Here is a 17,231-nt window from a genome sequence, read left to right as displayed (position 1 = left end):
AATTAGAGCAGAGAAAATAGGAATTATTCTCAATAGAAAGGCAAAATAAGCAATTGTAAGTACACAGTGCTATATAGTATGATTACTGCAATATATTAAGAGGATAAAAATCAGGAGCGACTAAACGCTTTAATGTGGCTACGTTGGGCTTTGATGTGCTATGTGCATAGTACGTAAGTGTTGGAAAAAATCTGATATACTCCGTGCAGACATCCTTCTCATGCCACCAGCTATTATTGACAGTTTTCTAGCTGTCAATCATAGTTGAGTGGTGGGACGAGGACAACTGCAAAGAATAAATCCAACCCCTTATCCCATTGCCAGATCAATGAAAATTATGATGTAGTTCATACAGTTTTACAGTCATCACAGTAAAGGAGTTACATGGAGCAAATGCATATCAAATCAACAATGTAGAAGTATATAATGTATATTTGAAACAAGTAATACCTCCAGATCACGAAGAAGCCAAGTTTTACTGAAACCAGTTCCTTTACTACATTTCCTCACCAATAACCTTAACAGTCCAGACTGGATAAATGCAGACTGAATTTCTTCAAAATCATGACTCTGCAACATGAAATTATTACTATGAGTCAACAAGTGGGTGACGAGAATATACATATGAAACAAGTCAGGAAAAGAGCGATGATAACGACATTGCGAGATCCATGGGACTAATCATAGAAACTTGGTGCCATTAGTATAAGTCTTCAATAGAATTATAGATTACAAAATATTAATTACAGATCTTACATTTCCAAAAAAATAAAATCATAGATAACGCCTACACTTGGGTGTCCTGGCTTCAAATCCATTTTTCTTCCATGAAGAAAGCCACACGATGTGAAGCATACTGTATAAATAAAGAGGTATTCTTATCTCCAATATACTATCCCAATATGTAGTAGGTGTAGTAATAATAATATTACCAAATACCTCCAATTAGAAATGTAGCATTGTTCTTCTGATTTGCCATGTCCCTTACCCCATGTGCAGGGCATTGCAGTAGCTTAGGTATCCTTGATTCCGACCACTAACAGCTGTCACTATATTAGTGGTCATAATCATGGATACCTAAGCTACTGCAATGCCCTGCACATGGGGTAAGCGACACAGCGAATCAGAAGAACTATACTACATTTCTAATTGGAGGTATTTGCTCTTATTACAACTTACCACATTGTGGGATAGGATCTTGGAGATGGGAATTTGAAAGACCTCTCTAACTACTATTAACTCTATGGTAAATTTAAAGGAGTTGTCCGGCTTTAGGGTACAAGTCCGCAGTCACTCGGTGACTGCAGACTTGTGAATCCTCACATCCCGTGCACTGCACGCTGTGAGGGTTCTCCGATGCTGGCCACTAGTCAGTGGTCATATGGCTACAAGTACGCGATCTGCAAACTTCCAGCCACATTCCGACTAGAAGTGTCAGGCCTCTCTCAATACACTGGCATTAAGCGAGGTCGTGCACATCTAATCAGCACATGACCGCATATATGCAAATCTCATTAGGATTCACAACTCTGCAGTCACATAGAGTGACTGTAGACTTTTACTCTAAGGCCTGACAACCCATTCAGTTTCAAATGTTTCCAAGTGGATTACAACAATACACAGTTTGATCTTCAGCACACCCTTATATCTAATGACACAGAGGAGGCGATTTATAACTTGCTCATAACACCTGCTCTCATTTTTCAGTGCCGCTCTCTTTATATACATACTACTTTACGCTAGTCTGTGCTTTCCTATATATCGGACACACTCATTATAAATAAATTGAACATGATCGCTCAGAGTTACCTTAAGTGTTTTATATAATCCCTTTAGAGCCAGTGACAGGACCCAAGTCGCTTCCACAGCTTCTGCACAGCTATTGTCCAAGATGGACTGCATGAGATAGCAAGAAATGGACGCAAAGTGTTGCAGATATTTCTTCAGATTATCTTGAATGAGCCGTCCATCGCTGTCACTGTTATGCATCAGCTGGTAATCTTTCACTGGAAGGAGGAATATTCAGAAATTATACAGACTTCTAGACAATTCTGCTAAACCACACTTGTGGTGAGCCAAGAAGGCACCTCTACATACTGGGAAATTACATATAAAGCAATCATCAAATATACCACGGTCAGATTTGTAAATGGCTACAGTGAACCGGTAAGTCGATTTCACCATGTCCCATAAGCCAACACAAGATGATCAAATAGAATATTCCCTCAACAGAAAAATATTGGCATCTTGTGTGTGTATTTATGGCCTATGCAAGTGTAATAAATGTAAAATAGTTGTGGGTCCCACCAATAAGAGCCACAGCGGTCTTGAAAACGGGCCACTGATGAGTGCCAGTGAAAAGTGGTCAGAAATCCCATGTATTTTTTTTTGTGGAAATCCCGACCCCCAAGCCACTGACTTGGCCCTGTTCTCTAAATAGGTGCAGTTCCCATTAGTAGATCCCATATCCACTAAAAACATATGCATGAGAGGGGAACACCCCTTTAATTATTGAAATTTCCTAATATGCAACCATTGCGTCTATAATAGTGAACCCAAGTTTTAATGTGTACGCGAGCATAAAGATAGATTTGTCTACCATACTTACCGGTTTTGCGCTTTCTTGTTTTGATGTCGACAACCACAGCTCTATTTTTCTCTGTAAAGTGCTTTAACATAATCACATCATGAGGCTCTTTGGCATTGTCTATATATACAGCTCGTGTTCCCATACATAGTACCTGTAGTGAAAAGGGTAGACATATGTAGGAAACTAAGTATATGCATATAAGCAAAAAGCTTCAGAGACATGCGGCTGTAAGAGTATGTATAGGAAAAGTAGATCTCAGTACCCCTTCAGTACAAAGGCTCATTAGCTTTAGTGAATGTACAGCAGTTATGTGATAAAACTTTTTCTCACTAGTAGTTAAAGGGAATCTGTCACTAGGATCAACCCTCCTAAGTTGTTAGTTTGGGCAGGACACTGATCTGCCTCCAGAGCTTATTTTAAATAAAAAGAGGCATTACCAGTGAGTTATGTAATGGCTGTCTCCTGATCTCACTGCAGAGCTGTGTAACTCCGTGCTTCAGTTTCCATCTCACAGGCAGCCAGTGTTGCATTACAGCAGAGCTGTGAGAGCTGCAGCAAATAGGTTTGTTATCAAACAAAAGTTCAGTTCTACTGTTTTGTATTACTCACATGTGTCTCACTAATAACCATCACATATCACACTGGTAACACCCCCTTTTATTAAAAATAAACTCTGGAGGCAGATTCTCAGGGAGATCTGTCTCGCCCATTGAACAGCTCATTTTCATATGAGAAAAAAAAATGGAGTTCTCTGGAATATAACATCGGATCACAGATATTACAGTATCATTTTAGTATGACCTACATGCCATATAGACAGCTTAGGAGAGTTGATCTTACTGACAGATTCCCATGAAATGGCTTACATTTTATAACCATTCTATTGTATTTTTGCCTAATACTATGGAGGGAAAATCGCAGCCAAGTGGACAATGGAGAAGACCGTGTCTTTAACCTACTCTGTATAATTACCCTGTTGGCAATGTCTAATTAACAGACATAAAAATGACCTTTAAATAAACATACATCTCAGGAACCGTATGGTGAATGTAAAAGAAAAACATACTCCGGAAAGCAGTGAAAATAAGAGTAAAAAGAAGCCACTTCTGACTTGGCGACAGATCCTCTTTAAGAAAGATGTCCAGCCCAATGACCTCCAATTTTTAAAATGCATTGAAGCAAAGCAATAACAAATTATTGCAAACTTAAATACACCATTTACTTTACTGGTCTTTTGGAAGATGATAGCTCTTGACTAGATCTACAAAAAAAATATTTATTTATCAAAATATATGGAACTGGAATCAATTTATGCTGATGCACAATAATAATAATAATTCCCACATGAGTATAGTTACTGGTTAGTATAATAAAGTAAGATCGTACAGAACTATAAAGGTAACGCTTCTAGTAATGTCTTACCTCTGGGAATCCAACCAAGACTAGTAAAGTAAAGATATTTGTATTTTTCAGCTGATGTGGCAGCTCTTGCATACAGTGATCCGTGAAAGCAGTTATCACTTTTTGCCACTTTGGAGAATTGTTCAACTCTCTCAAAATATCAGACATTGTGCATGCCCAATCAAGACCAACTTTGCTGAAAAAAAAAAAAAAGAAAAATGCTTAAAATGTATTGAAACAAACTGGAATTAATACAAACTAATTTATTCAGCACAAGCGATTAAAGAAGGATTTGTGCTACAATCTGATTTTTTCTCACTTATAAAGATCAACTGATAACATGGCTGAAAGCTGCATGCACCTGCACCTTAAAGGTATAGTTATACACGGCACCTATTTAAAAGGCAACTTATGCTGCCCAAAATATATATAAATGTTTCTATTGGAGAAAGCCAGAAAAGACTAGTCTGGGGTCGCCCCAGCCAGATTCTCCCTGTGCCATTCCAAGTAATTGACAGGTCGCTCCAATAGCGAGAGACCTGTCAATCAACTGGAGCGGCACTGGGAAAAAAGCAGTCAGGGGGCAGAGCCAGACTAGCTTGGTTACAGGCCATGGTCCCCGGTCAGATCTTTAAAGTATATTAGGCTCGGATTCGTGCCATGTTGTTTGCACAGCATGAATCAGGTGACAGCTTCCCCTTTAATGAAAGAGTGGCCACTTACTACTTGATTCATAGAACTTTAGAGTTATTGCAGTGACTTTAGAAAGTGCCTCATAGGCCTAGTTCACAGAGAATTTTTCTTTTGTGCAGAAAAGACGCAGCGCTTTACAGTAACATCAAAATGAATGAGATTTTATAAATCTCATTTACACTATGCGTTTCTCTTCCTTGTGTTTTATGACCTGTGGTGAATTAAAAAAAAAAATAAATAAATCTGTATGTAAATTAATTTTGCCATTTTACAGAAGTTTTTCTCCATTGAGATCAAAATGTTGTAGCACCAAAAAAAACGCATCAAAAACACATGCAATTTCCACTGCAGTTTATATGCAGAAAAAAGCATTAAAAAAGCTGTGTGTGAACATACTCCTAGAACTCCTAGCCAACAGCAGACGCTACAATGTGTAGTTAATAAGACTCCTCATGCACATAAGAAAGCTATCCGCTAAAACATGGGGAACAATGTCTGCTATTGTATAATAAGAAATGTTTTACACAAACCTGTCCAGGCATATAGCTCCTAGACTGAAAAGCAGCTGAGTTGTTATCCAGCCATCTGGAACAGAACTCCCATCATCAGCAGCGTGTACGCTGTGCTTCAAAGACAGAACTTTCTTCACTGCATTATCCACCTCACAAGGGTTTAGCCGAAGGATTAACTGTCCCAGGAGGCCCAAGGTTAGATGGTAGGACTCATTTAAATGGCCAGCATTGGATATAACAACTTGAAACATCAGTGGCAACACTTGTTGAAGGTTCACTATGGAGCCAACTGCATCCTAGAAGAGAAAATGCAAATCCTTAGTAAGAATAGTTCATAAAGAAATCAGAAAGACTGGAATACAATCAGATGCTTTGTCAACTGCATTGTAAGGAATGGTCTTATACATTAATCTAATCTTCTACACTATTTAAAAAAAATAATTTTCCGAAACTTTTTTCTTACCGATTTCAAAGGAGGCAACATGGCGGCTATCAGCCCCAATATACGTTCTTGAGAGCACTCCGCAAAGACCTGGTCTGGGCTGAGGATTATAGCCTTATCAATGATATTCGTCTTGGACAAGTCTCCGGGAACTACACAGTAGGGGAATAACATTGAAGTGAAAGTATTAATCTTACCTAAGCAGAAAGGTAGGAAATGGCTAGGATAAAGTCACTTACAAAGATATTGTTCTTTAGTGTGTTCGGAGTCCTCATCATTGCTGGACTCTTTTGAGGTCACATCCTTTTCTTGATGTCCCCCTAGACTGCGCGCCTTGTTGAGGACAGGTATATTTGTGTCTATATCCCCTTTGCTCTACAGAAAGGAAACACAAAAAAGAATGATTCCCATTCTTACTTTAGTGTACAAATAACTTTGCCACATAACCAGAAATACCTTTTTTGGCACAGGATGTTTGACTGTGGTGTCTTGAACCTGGGCAGTCTTATTCACCAGAATAACACTATTGCCCTCAGTAACCTCATCACTGGAAGACTCAATAGAAGGCAGCTCAAGTTCAGTACTAGTCCACATGGAGAGTAATGGAGATACTTTGACTGCTACAGAAACACAAAAATATACATTCACAATAATAAATATATTATTTGCAAATAAAGTACTGAAGCAGATCCACTTATCAATGACATTTCAGTTACCCGTCTGCCAAGTTTTGCTTATTCATTTTGAATGTCCTGCTTAATACCATCTTGTTTTAAAGATGTGAATTTTCTGCTGATTAATTTCATAAAAGGGGTGGTCCATTACTGCTTCTGTGCATCACATAACATGAAAAAAATATATATACTATACTTTGCTCCTACCTCGCACTGCCGACATTTTCTTGAAGCCCACTGCTGGGACACCCCCTCCTTCCAGCCCACGGCCCGCAGCATCGCCCCACTCCTGCTGCCTCTGGCTTCCTGCAGCGGCAACCGTGCCTTCTGTGACCCCGCTCCACAGCCCCCTACACCACCCCGGTAAGCTACATTCGGACAAAGACACACTCCCATTTATTTTCCTACCAAATTTGATGTGAAAAAAGTGAATCTTATAGTCCTCAAAATACAGTATATACTATATACTCACCTACAGGACTAGTGCCAATGCGGCAAAGTTGGCACTTCGATTCCCGATGATCATGCAACATTGTCATGTCACCGCTGCAGCATTCACGGTTCTGTTGGATAGAAGTATGAAGGCTGCAGCTGATCGGCAACCGTTGATAGGCTGCAATGCACATGTCAAAACATCATGAGACTGTCGGTAATCACAGCACCAACTTCACAGAAGCGGCGACAGAACACAAGTTAAAGGAGTATTCCCATCTCCAATATCCTATCCCAGTATGTAGTAGATGTAATAATAATAATATTAGCAAATACCTATAATTAGAAATGTAGTATAGTTTTTTTGATTCGCTGTGTCTCTTTCCTCATGTGCAGGCATTCCAGGACCTTAGGTATCCATGGTTACGTCCACTGATATAGTGACAGTTAGCTGGCTGCTTGTGGTCGTAACTGTGGATACCTAAGGTCCTGCAATACCTGCACATGAGGTAAGTGGCATAGCGAATCAAAAATACTATACTACATTTCTAATTGGTGGTATTTGGTAATATTATTATAACTACACCTACTACATATTGGGATAGGATCTTGGAGATGGGAATACCGCTTTAAGTATATATCTAACATTCCTCCCATCAAAGTTTTTATCCTCTTAATGTATTGCAATTATGATATTATATAGCACTGTGAACTTACAATTGCTCATTGCCTTTCTACCCAGGGCCGCCATCAGGGCATTACTGCCCTTACTGGCGTATGGGGTCCGATGAGCAGAGGGGGCCCGGTCGGACGCAGGTTTGCTTTAAATCTATTAATTATTGAAGCTTCCCGCACGGCAATAGTTAACAGCCGCTGGCCAATCACAGTGATTGGCCGGCGGCTGATGTCAGAGCGCACGTCACTGGCATATGATGTCACCGCCATGTGCCAGCGATCGTGCTTCCGGTGATGGCAGAGCAGGACATCGTGGGAGCGCCGCAAGGTAAGAGGAGACTTTTTTTTTTTTTTAAAAGCTGCACCAGGACAGGATGGGGAACACCCGCAAAAAAACATGGGGGCAGAATGTGGAGACAATGGGGGGCAGGATGGAGAGAGACAATGGGGGGGCAGGATGGAGAGAGACTCGGGGGGGCAGGATGGAGAGAGACTCGGGGGGGCAGGATGGAGAGACTCGGGGGGGGGGGCAGGATGGAGAGACACGGGGGGGGGGGCAGGATGGAGAGACACGGGGGGGCAAGATGGAGAGACACGGGGGGGCAAGATGGAGAGACACGGGGGGCAAGATGGAGAGACACGAGGGGAAGGATGTGGGACATTATCACTGTAGGAGCTAATTAAAGGATATTATTACTGCTGTGATGTATGTTATTTTTGAGGGTAAAATTGGGAATGTGCTCTGTAAGCTGCTCTATATAACTGTGTTATTTTATGCAGAGACGAGTCCTAGATGGAAGAAGTGACGGCGGTCTGCGCTGGATGAAGAGGAAAAGCGAAGATGAAAGACTTCAACTAGAGACAACACACTGACTCACCGGTGACATCTGTACACTGACACTGTATACTATGTACAGAGATCCTGCGTATAATGGTACTTATAGTAATATTAGTATTCTGTTTTGTTTTGTTTTATTAATGATCAGCATTGTTGTATTCGGTCACTATGTGCTGGTAATATGTGGTCCGGTCATGGAGTGGCAGTATTTGTCCCTTGTATGTGGTATTATTCGGTCACTTTGTGGTGATATGTGGTCTGGTCATGGTGTGGCGGTATTTGTCCCTTGTATGTGGTATTATTCGGTCACTATGTGGTGGTAATATGTGATATGGTCATAGTGTGGTGGTATTTATCCCTTGAATGTGGTATTATTTGCCATTTTAAAAAATGTATGTGACACATTCCCATGAATAGAAATATACCTAAAAGAGTATTGGGTATTATAAGAAATGTTTAATAGGTTAGAGTAGAGTAGGGCCCGGCCAGAAGAGTCTCCTTGTCGTGGTGGCGGCTTAAAAAATCTTTGGGCCAAAACAAAAGCTACTGGCTATATATGGGAGCTGGTGTTCAATGGGAACTGTTAATGTGTGATTGGTGAAGACGTGGTGTAGAAAGAGTTTTTCCAAGAGTGGGCGGTGGGAATGTGGAACGTTCGAGGGGTGGAGGCGGAGCTGGGGTGGAGGCGGAGCCTGGGCAGAGTCTCAAGGGGGCCCAAAAATTTTGCCAGTATGGGGCCCTGTAATTCCTAGAGGTAGCCCTGTTTCTACCGACTTAATTCTCTTTTCTCTGCTCTATGTAGAAACATGATGTCTCTTGTCCCTGGATGAATCATTTCCCTCTTCAACTCCTGAACTGGAAATCTCGCGCCTCTGCATTCTGCCTGCCGCCTCTCCTCTGCACTGTTCCACCTTTCTGTCGACACGATCTGCAATTTTGATGTACGCAGGCGCCGGAGAGTTACTGTAACTTTTAGTCCCAGTGATCTCTGGCGCTCAGTAAAGATGAATTCCCCAGTGCAGAACAATGCAGAGAAGCGACGGCAGGCAGAATGCGCAGGTGTGGGATTTCCGGCTGAGCATATGATGTCAAAGGAACACTGAAGTGAAGGGGAGGAAAGGTCTTGTATAATGAAGACCGGAAGAAGAAGTCTTATCTTCTGGGCAGCATACGCCCCATAGCCTGGAAGATCAAAGCTATACAAGACGATTTTTACTGAACAAAGCATCATCCAGGAGGCATACAGGTATGATTAATTTCAGCTGTATACAACCTGTATTGCCCATATTAACTCAAAAAGCGTGAGATTCCCTTTAACTCCTGACCCAGCTGCTCCCTCCTCTCCCCACCACCATCAGGGTCTTTTGCAGTAACTCATGACTTGTGCAGAGAAAATTGACCTCCTGTTTCTACACAGAACTCAGGATTCAGTTAGTCAGTTTTTAGTTACATGAGGTCATAGAGCTAATGCAAGAGAAGAATCAGCAGAGTAGAAAGGCAAAATCAGCAATTTTAAGTACACAGTGCTATATAATATGATGACTTCAATATATTTAGAGCATAAATACTTTGACAGGAAAGCTTCTTTAAAACGCCTCACAACTGGGCTATTTTGTATGGTCAATAAGATTTTGCAAGGCAATTCTTGCTTAAGGGTAGCAAACAAAAAAATTAAGAACTTTTCATGTAAAGCCTGAAAAATCTCACCCTTTCCTTTCTGTGCTTTCATAAGACAACTTGCAACTAAATCCGTGCAATTAGCTTGCAAAATCTGTGCACTGGAAATGACAGAGGACTCCAGCTTGTCGCCATCCGTTTCTTCATCACTAGCCAGGTCTGACGAGTAGAGAGCCAGCGCAGTGAAGAGTAGCCACGAGTAATTGTGTATGTAAGGTTGGATTAGCCGCTGCCGGTCACTGATTTTATTAGTGACTGTTGGATAGATCGTGATACTGTGGCTAGGCAAATGGCTAATGACAGAAAACAAACATAGTTATGGTTACAATCTTTGCTAAATCGCTTACAAATACAGAATCAAGAGTCTTTACAGTAACAGATAATAGGGTCTTCAATTAATCTGGTGGCACTTAAACTTTTCCACATTTTCAATTTCTCAATTCTATCGCCAAAATTTATTTCATGCTGTCAGCAACCCATCTATCCTAGAAGTCTGCTTTCTTCCTCCTTGAGGAAAGCAATTTGCACTTGTTATAGCGTAGGAAATGCTCCTAGGAAAAACTCTCCCTATGTCAACTGGTAGTCACCACAAGAAAAAAAATACCTTCTTAGGCCACGTCTAAGGCCTCTCAACGGGCCAACTAATACACTTTTCTGCACGGGAGAGGAGCAACAATACCAAAACAGCTGTCCCGGTATGGGACCTGACAATGACAAGCACCAATCACTTTCGGATCAGGAGGTGAACGCGGCCAATGACCCTGTGTCTACAGACCTGCGTCTACCTGATGGATGCAACTGGAAGGTATTATGCATATGTCCTATTCTGCCAACTGTGAGAGAAAGCAGAAAAACTCATTAATGAGCCAAAATTAGATCTCCATGGCTTTCAGCCATAGAAAAAAAAAATTGGTCCAAAAAACTATTCTAGTAATTAAAACAACTTCTAACTTTTCCTTATATGATGAATAACTTTTAAAGCCGCATAATACTCATGTTAGCAGTAATATTAAAATACAGTACCCTTCGGAGTATCTCATGGCAGCATAACATCCGTAGCAGAGATCAAAGTCATCGCAGACATCACAGTTGATTCTATGACCGATAATAAGTCCTTGGCAATGATCACATGCATATTCCATATTAACCATTTCATGATGATCCTCATGGCCCTCAGGCTTTACACCACCTATAATAAGTTAATATTTCAATATTAAATCTTCAATAACACACCATAGATGGTGATCCCAGCAGCTTAATTATACTAACGTGTTCCAAAAACCACAAAGTAACTTTGAAAAAGTGAAAGCCTTACCAAGGTAGCAGGTTTTGCATAAATCCATGTCATTACACTGCAAACATCGGTACCGGTGCCATGGCGCAATTTTATCACATCCATCACAGGATATCTCAACATTCAACAGGTCACAGTATCTCGCGATAAACAAGTGCATCTATAAGGAATAAACGTAAGCTCAAGTCACGTACACCATATGCATCACTATAATTGCAGATTAAAAGGGGGGTGTTCAGCTGGAAATAACATCTTTTAGATGTATTTAAAATTTCAAAACTACATACAAGAAGAGGTGCCCTAATCTACAATTATGAGCCCCCCTCACACACAGAACTGGTCTTGTGATGGGACAGGAAGGCTCTCCCCTATACTATGAGGAGCTGCCACGGCCCAGGATCGGTGTGGATATGAGGATGGGGCTCCTTTCTCATACCCCAGTGAGCTGAAATGGTCTTCACTGCAGTAAGATTTTACAAGTGAATTAAAGGGAGCCTGTCATGCCCAATAATGCCATTAACCTGCCATTTTGACACAATCAGAGCTTCTAGATTTAGCAATACAGCAGAGCTGAGAAATCTAACCCCGCCCACACCAGGCTCCCTATATACAATGGCTATTAATGAAGAGCTGCTCAGAATGAGAAGGGGCGTGGTCAGCCAGTGTAGTCTGGGCAATTCTAATCACAAGGTGATAAAACCTTCACTATAAGTAAACAACACAAGACAGGGTAATAAATGACACATCATTCAACTCTGTCTCTCAGCCTCTATCTCCTGCTGTTTTCAGATTACATAGCAAAAACTTGCTGACAGACTCCCTTTAAAGCCCATGTCTCACATAGCGAGATCGCTGCTGTGTCACGGTTTTGGTGACGCAACAGCGACCTCACCAGCGATGTCGCTATGTGTGACACTTTGCAGCGATCAGGCCCCTGCTGTGAGGTCGCTGATCGCTGCATAGTGTCCTGGACCATTTTTTGGTCGTTGCCCTCCCGCTGGTCAGCACACATCGCTGTGTGTGACCAGCGGGAGCAGCGATCAGGCTGGTAACCATGATAAACATCGGGTTACTAGGGGCACACGCGCTCCTAGTAACCCGTTGTTTATCATGGTTACGAGCCTGCTAAAGTGAGCGGTAACCTCCCGCTCACTGTAGCAGAGTGGTAACCATGGTAAACATCGGGTTACTAGGTGCGCGTGTGCCCCTAGTAACCCGATGTTTATCATGGTTACCAGCCTGCTAAAGTGAGCGGTAACCTCCCGCTCACTGTAGCAGAGTGGTAACCATGGTAAACATCGGGTTACTAGGTGCGCGTGTGCCCCTAGTAACCCGATGTTTACCATGGTTACCAGCCTGCTCCTGCTTCAGCAGCAGGCTGGTAACCAGGAGCAGGACATCGTGGAAAGATTCTTTCCACGATGTCGCTGCTCCCCTGATCGTTGGTGAGCCTGCCTTTTTGACAGCTCACCAGCGACCACATAGCGACGCAGCAACGATCCCTGACAGGTCATATCGTTGTCGGGATCGTTGCAGCGTCGTTAAGTGTGACGGGGCCTTAAGAGTGAATGTTCAGTGCAAAAGGAAAAATAAACATTTTGTGTAATAAGATACGTTTCTTCATTTGTACTAATACAATGTAGGTTTTCCTTGAAATGATTATTATACAATAGAAATTCTAGATAAAAGGAAACCATGGTCTGATTCATACTGCCTGAACTACGGGCAGAACGAATAAGAGCCCAACTGATATTCCAGCTGCATATGCTTTACTTTGAAACCTTCCCACAGAAAACAAACTTTGAAATGCCAGCTGTGGAGTATGAGTTTCGGATGACTAGTCCAGTGCAGGTCCAAAGCTACTTTTACCTAGCCCTGATCTGCTAGACTGGTAGGTCTTTCCTTATTAGTGTATATAGGAATGGGGTGGGGAGAAGTCCTGGGCACCCCAATTGCACTAGTCAGTGGAGACGCATAGTCCCTAGACACCTTATGTACTCATTGTAATATATACACAGCTGTAAAAACGCAGTCAGTGTCGGATTCTTGCTGCCCGTGGTTAAGGCAGCAAGTTTGAGATGAGTGTTTCTGACAGGTATAGTAAGATCATAGAAAGTCACCTAACACTGAGTAGAAGAAAGAGTGAGATGACGCTTTAAAATCAGACAATGGATTGTGGATTACATGATAAAAAATATTTTTAGTTATAAGTAGTGTTGAGCATTCCGATACTGTAATATCGGGTATCGGCCGATATTCGCGGTATCGGAATTCCGATACTTAATTCCGATACTTTTACAATATCGAATACCGGAATCGGAAGTTCCCATAATGCCTGCGCTCTGCAGTGTCTGTGAAGGATGACAAGTTGGATGGCAGCGCGATCCAGCCTGTCATCAGAATGCCATCCCAGCGGGGGAGAATGCTCCTGATTGTTTAAAAGGGGGGGGGAGGGGTGCGGGGGGGGGTGTGGGGGGGGGGTGCGCGGGGGGTGTGCGCGGGGGGTGTGCGCGCGGGGGGTGTGTGCGCGGGGGGTGTGCGCGGGGGTGTGTGCGCGGGGGTGTGTGCGCGGGGGTGTGTGCGCGGGGTGTGTGCGCGGGGTGTGTGCGCGGGGTGTGTGCGCGGGGTGTGTGCGCGGGGTGTGTGCGCGGGGTGTGTGTGCGGGTGTGCGCGGTGTCTGTGCGTGCAGGCAGACATAGGCCGATGTGACACTACTACTCCCATCGGCCTATGTCTGTCCCCCGTCCACTCGTGCCAGCAGGATCAGCTCGATGGGAGCAGTAGTTCCCATCAGCCTGATCCTGCTATTTAAACTGCCCCATGGTCCCCAATAAATTTTAAATACATGTCATTGGTGGCCAGTGGTTACCTAAAAGAAATTAGTTCATACATTACCTGTCCCCGCCGATCGCCACCTAAAATAAAGTAAAAAATAAAAAACTACACCTATACTCACCTAGACACCTAATTCCCCGAAGCCATCGATCTCCTGTAATAAAATATAAAATAATAAACCACAACCTTATCCTTACCCCTCTGTAGTAGTCCACGAGTGTCCCACGAAGATCTCCAGTTCAGAGCAGCCACATAGAATGTGACCGCTCTGAAATGCTGCCGCCGCTAGAATGATGTGGCCGTAAGGGTTCACCGGAGTTCAGGCAGCGCTGCTCCGGTTAGCTGCTTTACGGCCCTGCTGTATCGTGAGAAATTCCCACGGTACAGCAGTGCGGTAAAGGAGGTCTCCGGAGCTGCGCTGCCTGAATGCACTCCGGTGACCTCAGTCAGGGGCTCCCGCTGCCGGGAGCGGACGTGTTCCCGGCAGCGTGAGCTTACAGCAGCCATGCACAGCTGTCACCTTCTCCAGATGTGACAGCTGTGCATGGGAGATCAGCGCAGGAACGTGGACAGGTAACTATTATTTTTAGTAAACTAAGAATTAAATAAAATGGTGTGTTTTATTTCAAATAAATTATTTTTTTCTGGGTGTAGTGTGTTTTTTCTTTTTAACACTTTGTAGGTTAGTAATGGGGGTGTCTTATAGACGCCCATCATTACTAACCTGGGCTTCATGGCAGCTGGCGCTGACTTGAACCGCACCACTATTACCCCCTGCCACCGCACCAGGGCAGCGTGGAAGAGCCCCACGTCAATTTTTTTTTAATTATTTCAGGAAATTCATGAAATAATTAAAAAAAAATTATGTGGGGCTTCGCCCTATATTTGTGTCCAGTCAGGTACAGCAGGCAGGAACGGGCTGCCCCCAACCACCAGCTGCCTATTTGTACCTAGCCAGAAACAACAATATAGGGAAGCCCTTTTTTTCTTAATTATTCCATGAATTTCATGAAATAATTAAAAAAAAAAAATACGTGGGGCTTCGCCCTATTTTTGTGTCCAGCCAGGTACAACAAGGCAGCTGGGGGCTGGAATCCGCAGCGCAGGGAGGCCCAAGCTTTCTGCCCCCCCCCCCCCCGCTGAAAATTGCAGTCCGCAGCCGCCCCGGAAAATGGCGCGTTCATAGAAGCGCCATCTTCTGGCGCTGTACCCAACTCATCCAGGGCCCTGGTGCGGTGGCTCACTGGGTAATAAAGGGGTTAAGGCCAGCTTGGCATTATCAGCTGGCCCTAAGCCCGAAATTCATGGGGTCACGCCAATATTAGACATGACCACCATGAATTTCTAGTAAAGTATTTAAAAAAACACAAACACCCAGAAAAAAGTCCTTTAATTGAAATAAAGACACAATTCTTTATTGTTCTAAATTAAACCATACTTACCGTCACGCCCATTCCAGCTGAAGCCAACGATCTCCCGCAATAAAAGTAAAATAATAAAGCAACCTCATCCTTACCTTTCCGTGGCTCCCACGACAGCTTCAGCTCTGCTACATCGAGATGACAGGCTGGACCGCAGCAGAACGCTGCCATCCAGCCTGTCATCCCGCAGACACTGAGAAGCGCAGGCATACTTCCACTCCTCAGTGTCTGGCTGTGACGGCATAAAGATGAGCCGAGGTCATGTCCAATGAACTCAGCTCACCTCATGCACGTCACTGACAGTGTGGGAAAATTCTCCTGCACTCAGCACTTCAGCGTGAGAATTTTCCCACGCTGTCAGTGACGTGCATGAGGTGAGCTGAGTTCATTGGACATGAACTCGGCTCATCTGGATGACGTCACAGAGAGACACTGAGGAGCGCAAGCAAGCCTGCGCTTCTCAGTGTCTGCGGGATGACAGGCTGGATGGCAGCGTTCTGCTGCGGTCCAGCCTGTCATCTCGATGTAGCAGAGCTGGAGCTGTCCTGGGAACCATCGAAAGGTAAGGATGATGTTGCTTTATTATTTTTCTTTTATTGCAGGAGATCGTTGGCTTCAGCTGGAATGGGCGTGATGGTAAGTATGGTTTAATTTAGAACAATAAAGAATTGTGTGTTTATTTCAATTAAAGGACTTTATTCTGGGTGTTTGTGTTTTTTTGTAACTTTGACTATGGGGTTAGTAATGGGGGTGTCTTATAGACGCCTCTCCATTACTAACCAGGGCTTGATGTCAGCTGGCATTATAAGCTGATATCAACCCCAGCCCTATTACCCCACTGCCACCGCTACAGGGTAGTGGGAAGAGCGAGGCTAAGTGCCAGAATTGGCGCATCCTATGGATGCGCCATTTCTGGGGCGGCTGACGGCTGGTGTTTCTAGCCTGGGAGGGGGCCAATATTCATGGCACCCTTCCTGGGCTATTAAAATCAGCCCCCAGCTGTCTGCCTAGCCTTTGCTAGCTATTAAATTAGGGGGGACCCCACGTTATTTTTTTGGGGGGCTTCCCCCATTTTAATAGCTAGTAAAGGCTAGGTATTCAGCTGGGGGCTGATATTAGTTGTCTGGGAAGCTCCGTGGGTATTACCCCCTTCCCAGGCTTCAAACATCTGCCCCAGCTGTCTGCTTAACCTCCGCTAGAGCCTAAAATTAAGGGGAACCCCACGCCAATTTTTTTTTAAATAAATCCTTTATTTTAACACTAAATGACAAGTACAGTAATCAACACTGTCACTGTACTTCATATATATGTGACTGACATGTTTCTATCTATCTAATCTATGTGTGATTCTCTATTCTTTCTATTCTAAATTGTCGGGTACAGATGCTGAATTGCCGGCCGGCTTTCTTAAAGAGACGGTGCACGAAAACACTAATATTTTTTTAAATAAATCCTTTACACTAAATGACAAGTACAGTAAGCAACACTGTCACAGTACTTCATATATATGTGACTGACATGTTTCTATCTATCTAATCTATGTGTGAAGCTCTATTCTGTCTGTTATAAATTGTCGGGTACCGCTGCTGAATTGCCGGCCGGCTTTTTTAAAGAGACGGTGCACGAAAACACTAATATTTTTTCAAATAAATCCTTTACACTAAATGACAAGTACAGTAAGCAACACTGTCACAGTACTTCATATATATGTGACTGACATGTTTCTATCTATCTAATCTATGTGTGA

General features: G+C 43.2%; 1 protein-coding gene across 1 annotated transcript in view; it reads right to left on the bottom strand.

Moving 5' to 3' along the window:
- ZZEF1 (zinc finger ZZ-type and EF-hand domain containing 1) overlaps window positions 1–17,231 on the bottom strand; it is a 141,434-nt gene that overhangs the window by 32,381 nt on the left and 91,822 nt on the right. Inside the window, exons 34-44 of the mRNA XM_073665194.1 lie at window positions 11,250–11,388; window positions 10,958–11,123; window positions 9,965–10,227; window positions 6,095–6,258; window positions 5,878–6,013; window positions 5,660–5,790; window positions 5,215–5,492; window positions 4,013–4,187; window positions 2,609–2,741; window positions 1,810–2,006; window positions 451–570 (exon numbers count right to left, since the gene is read on the bottom strand). Of these exons, the coding sequence (XP_073521295.1) occupies window positions 451–570; window positions 1,810–2,006; window positions 2,609–2,741; window positions 4,013–4,187; window positions 5,215–5,492; window positions 5,660–5,790; window positions 5,878–6,013; window positions 6,095–6,258; window positions 9,965–10,227; window positions 10,958–11,123; window positions 11,250–11,388 (1,902 nt within the window). The remainder of the gene's footprint in view (window positions 1–450; window positions 571–1,809; window positions 2,007–2,608; window positions 2,742–4,012; window positions 4,188–5,214; window positions 5,493–5,659; window positions 5,791–5,877; window positions 6,014–6,094; window positions 6,259–9,964; window positions 10,228–10,957; window positions 11,124–11,249; window positions 11,389–17,231) is intronic.

This window comes from Phyllobates terribilis, unplaced genomic scaffold, assembly GCF_046119375.1.
Source record: "Phyllobates terribilis strain yellow unplaced genomic scaffold, ASM4611937v1 Scaffold_2__4_contigs__length_985480577, whole genome shotgun sequence".
NCBI classification, from domain to species: domain Eukaryota; kingdom Metazoa; phylum Chordata; class Amphibia; order Anura; family Dendrobatidae; genus Phyllobates; species Phyllobates terribilis.
Note: the sequence above shows the minus strand (reverse complement) of the source record. Positions and strands in the feature narration are given on the sequence as shown.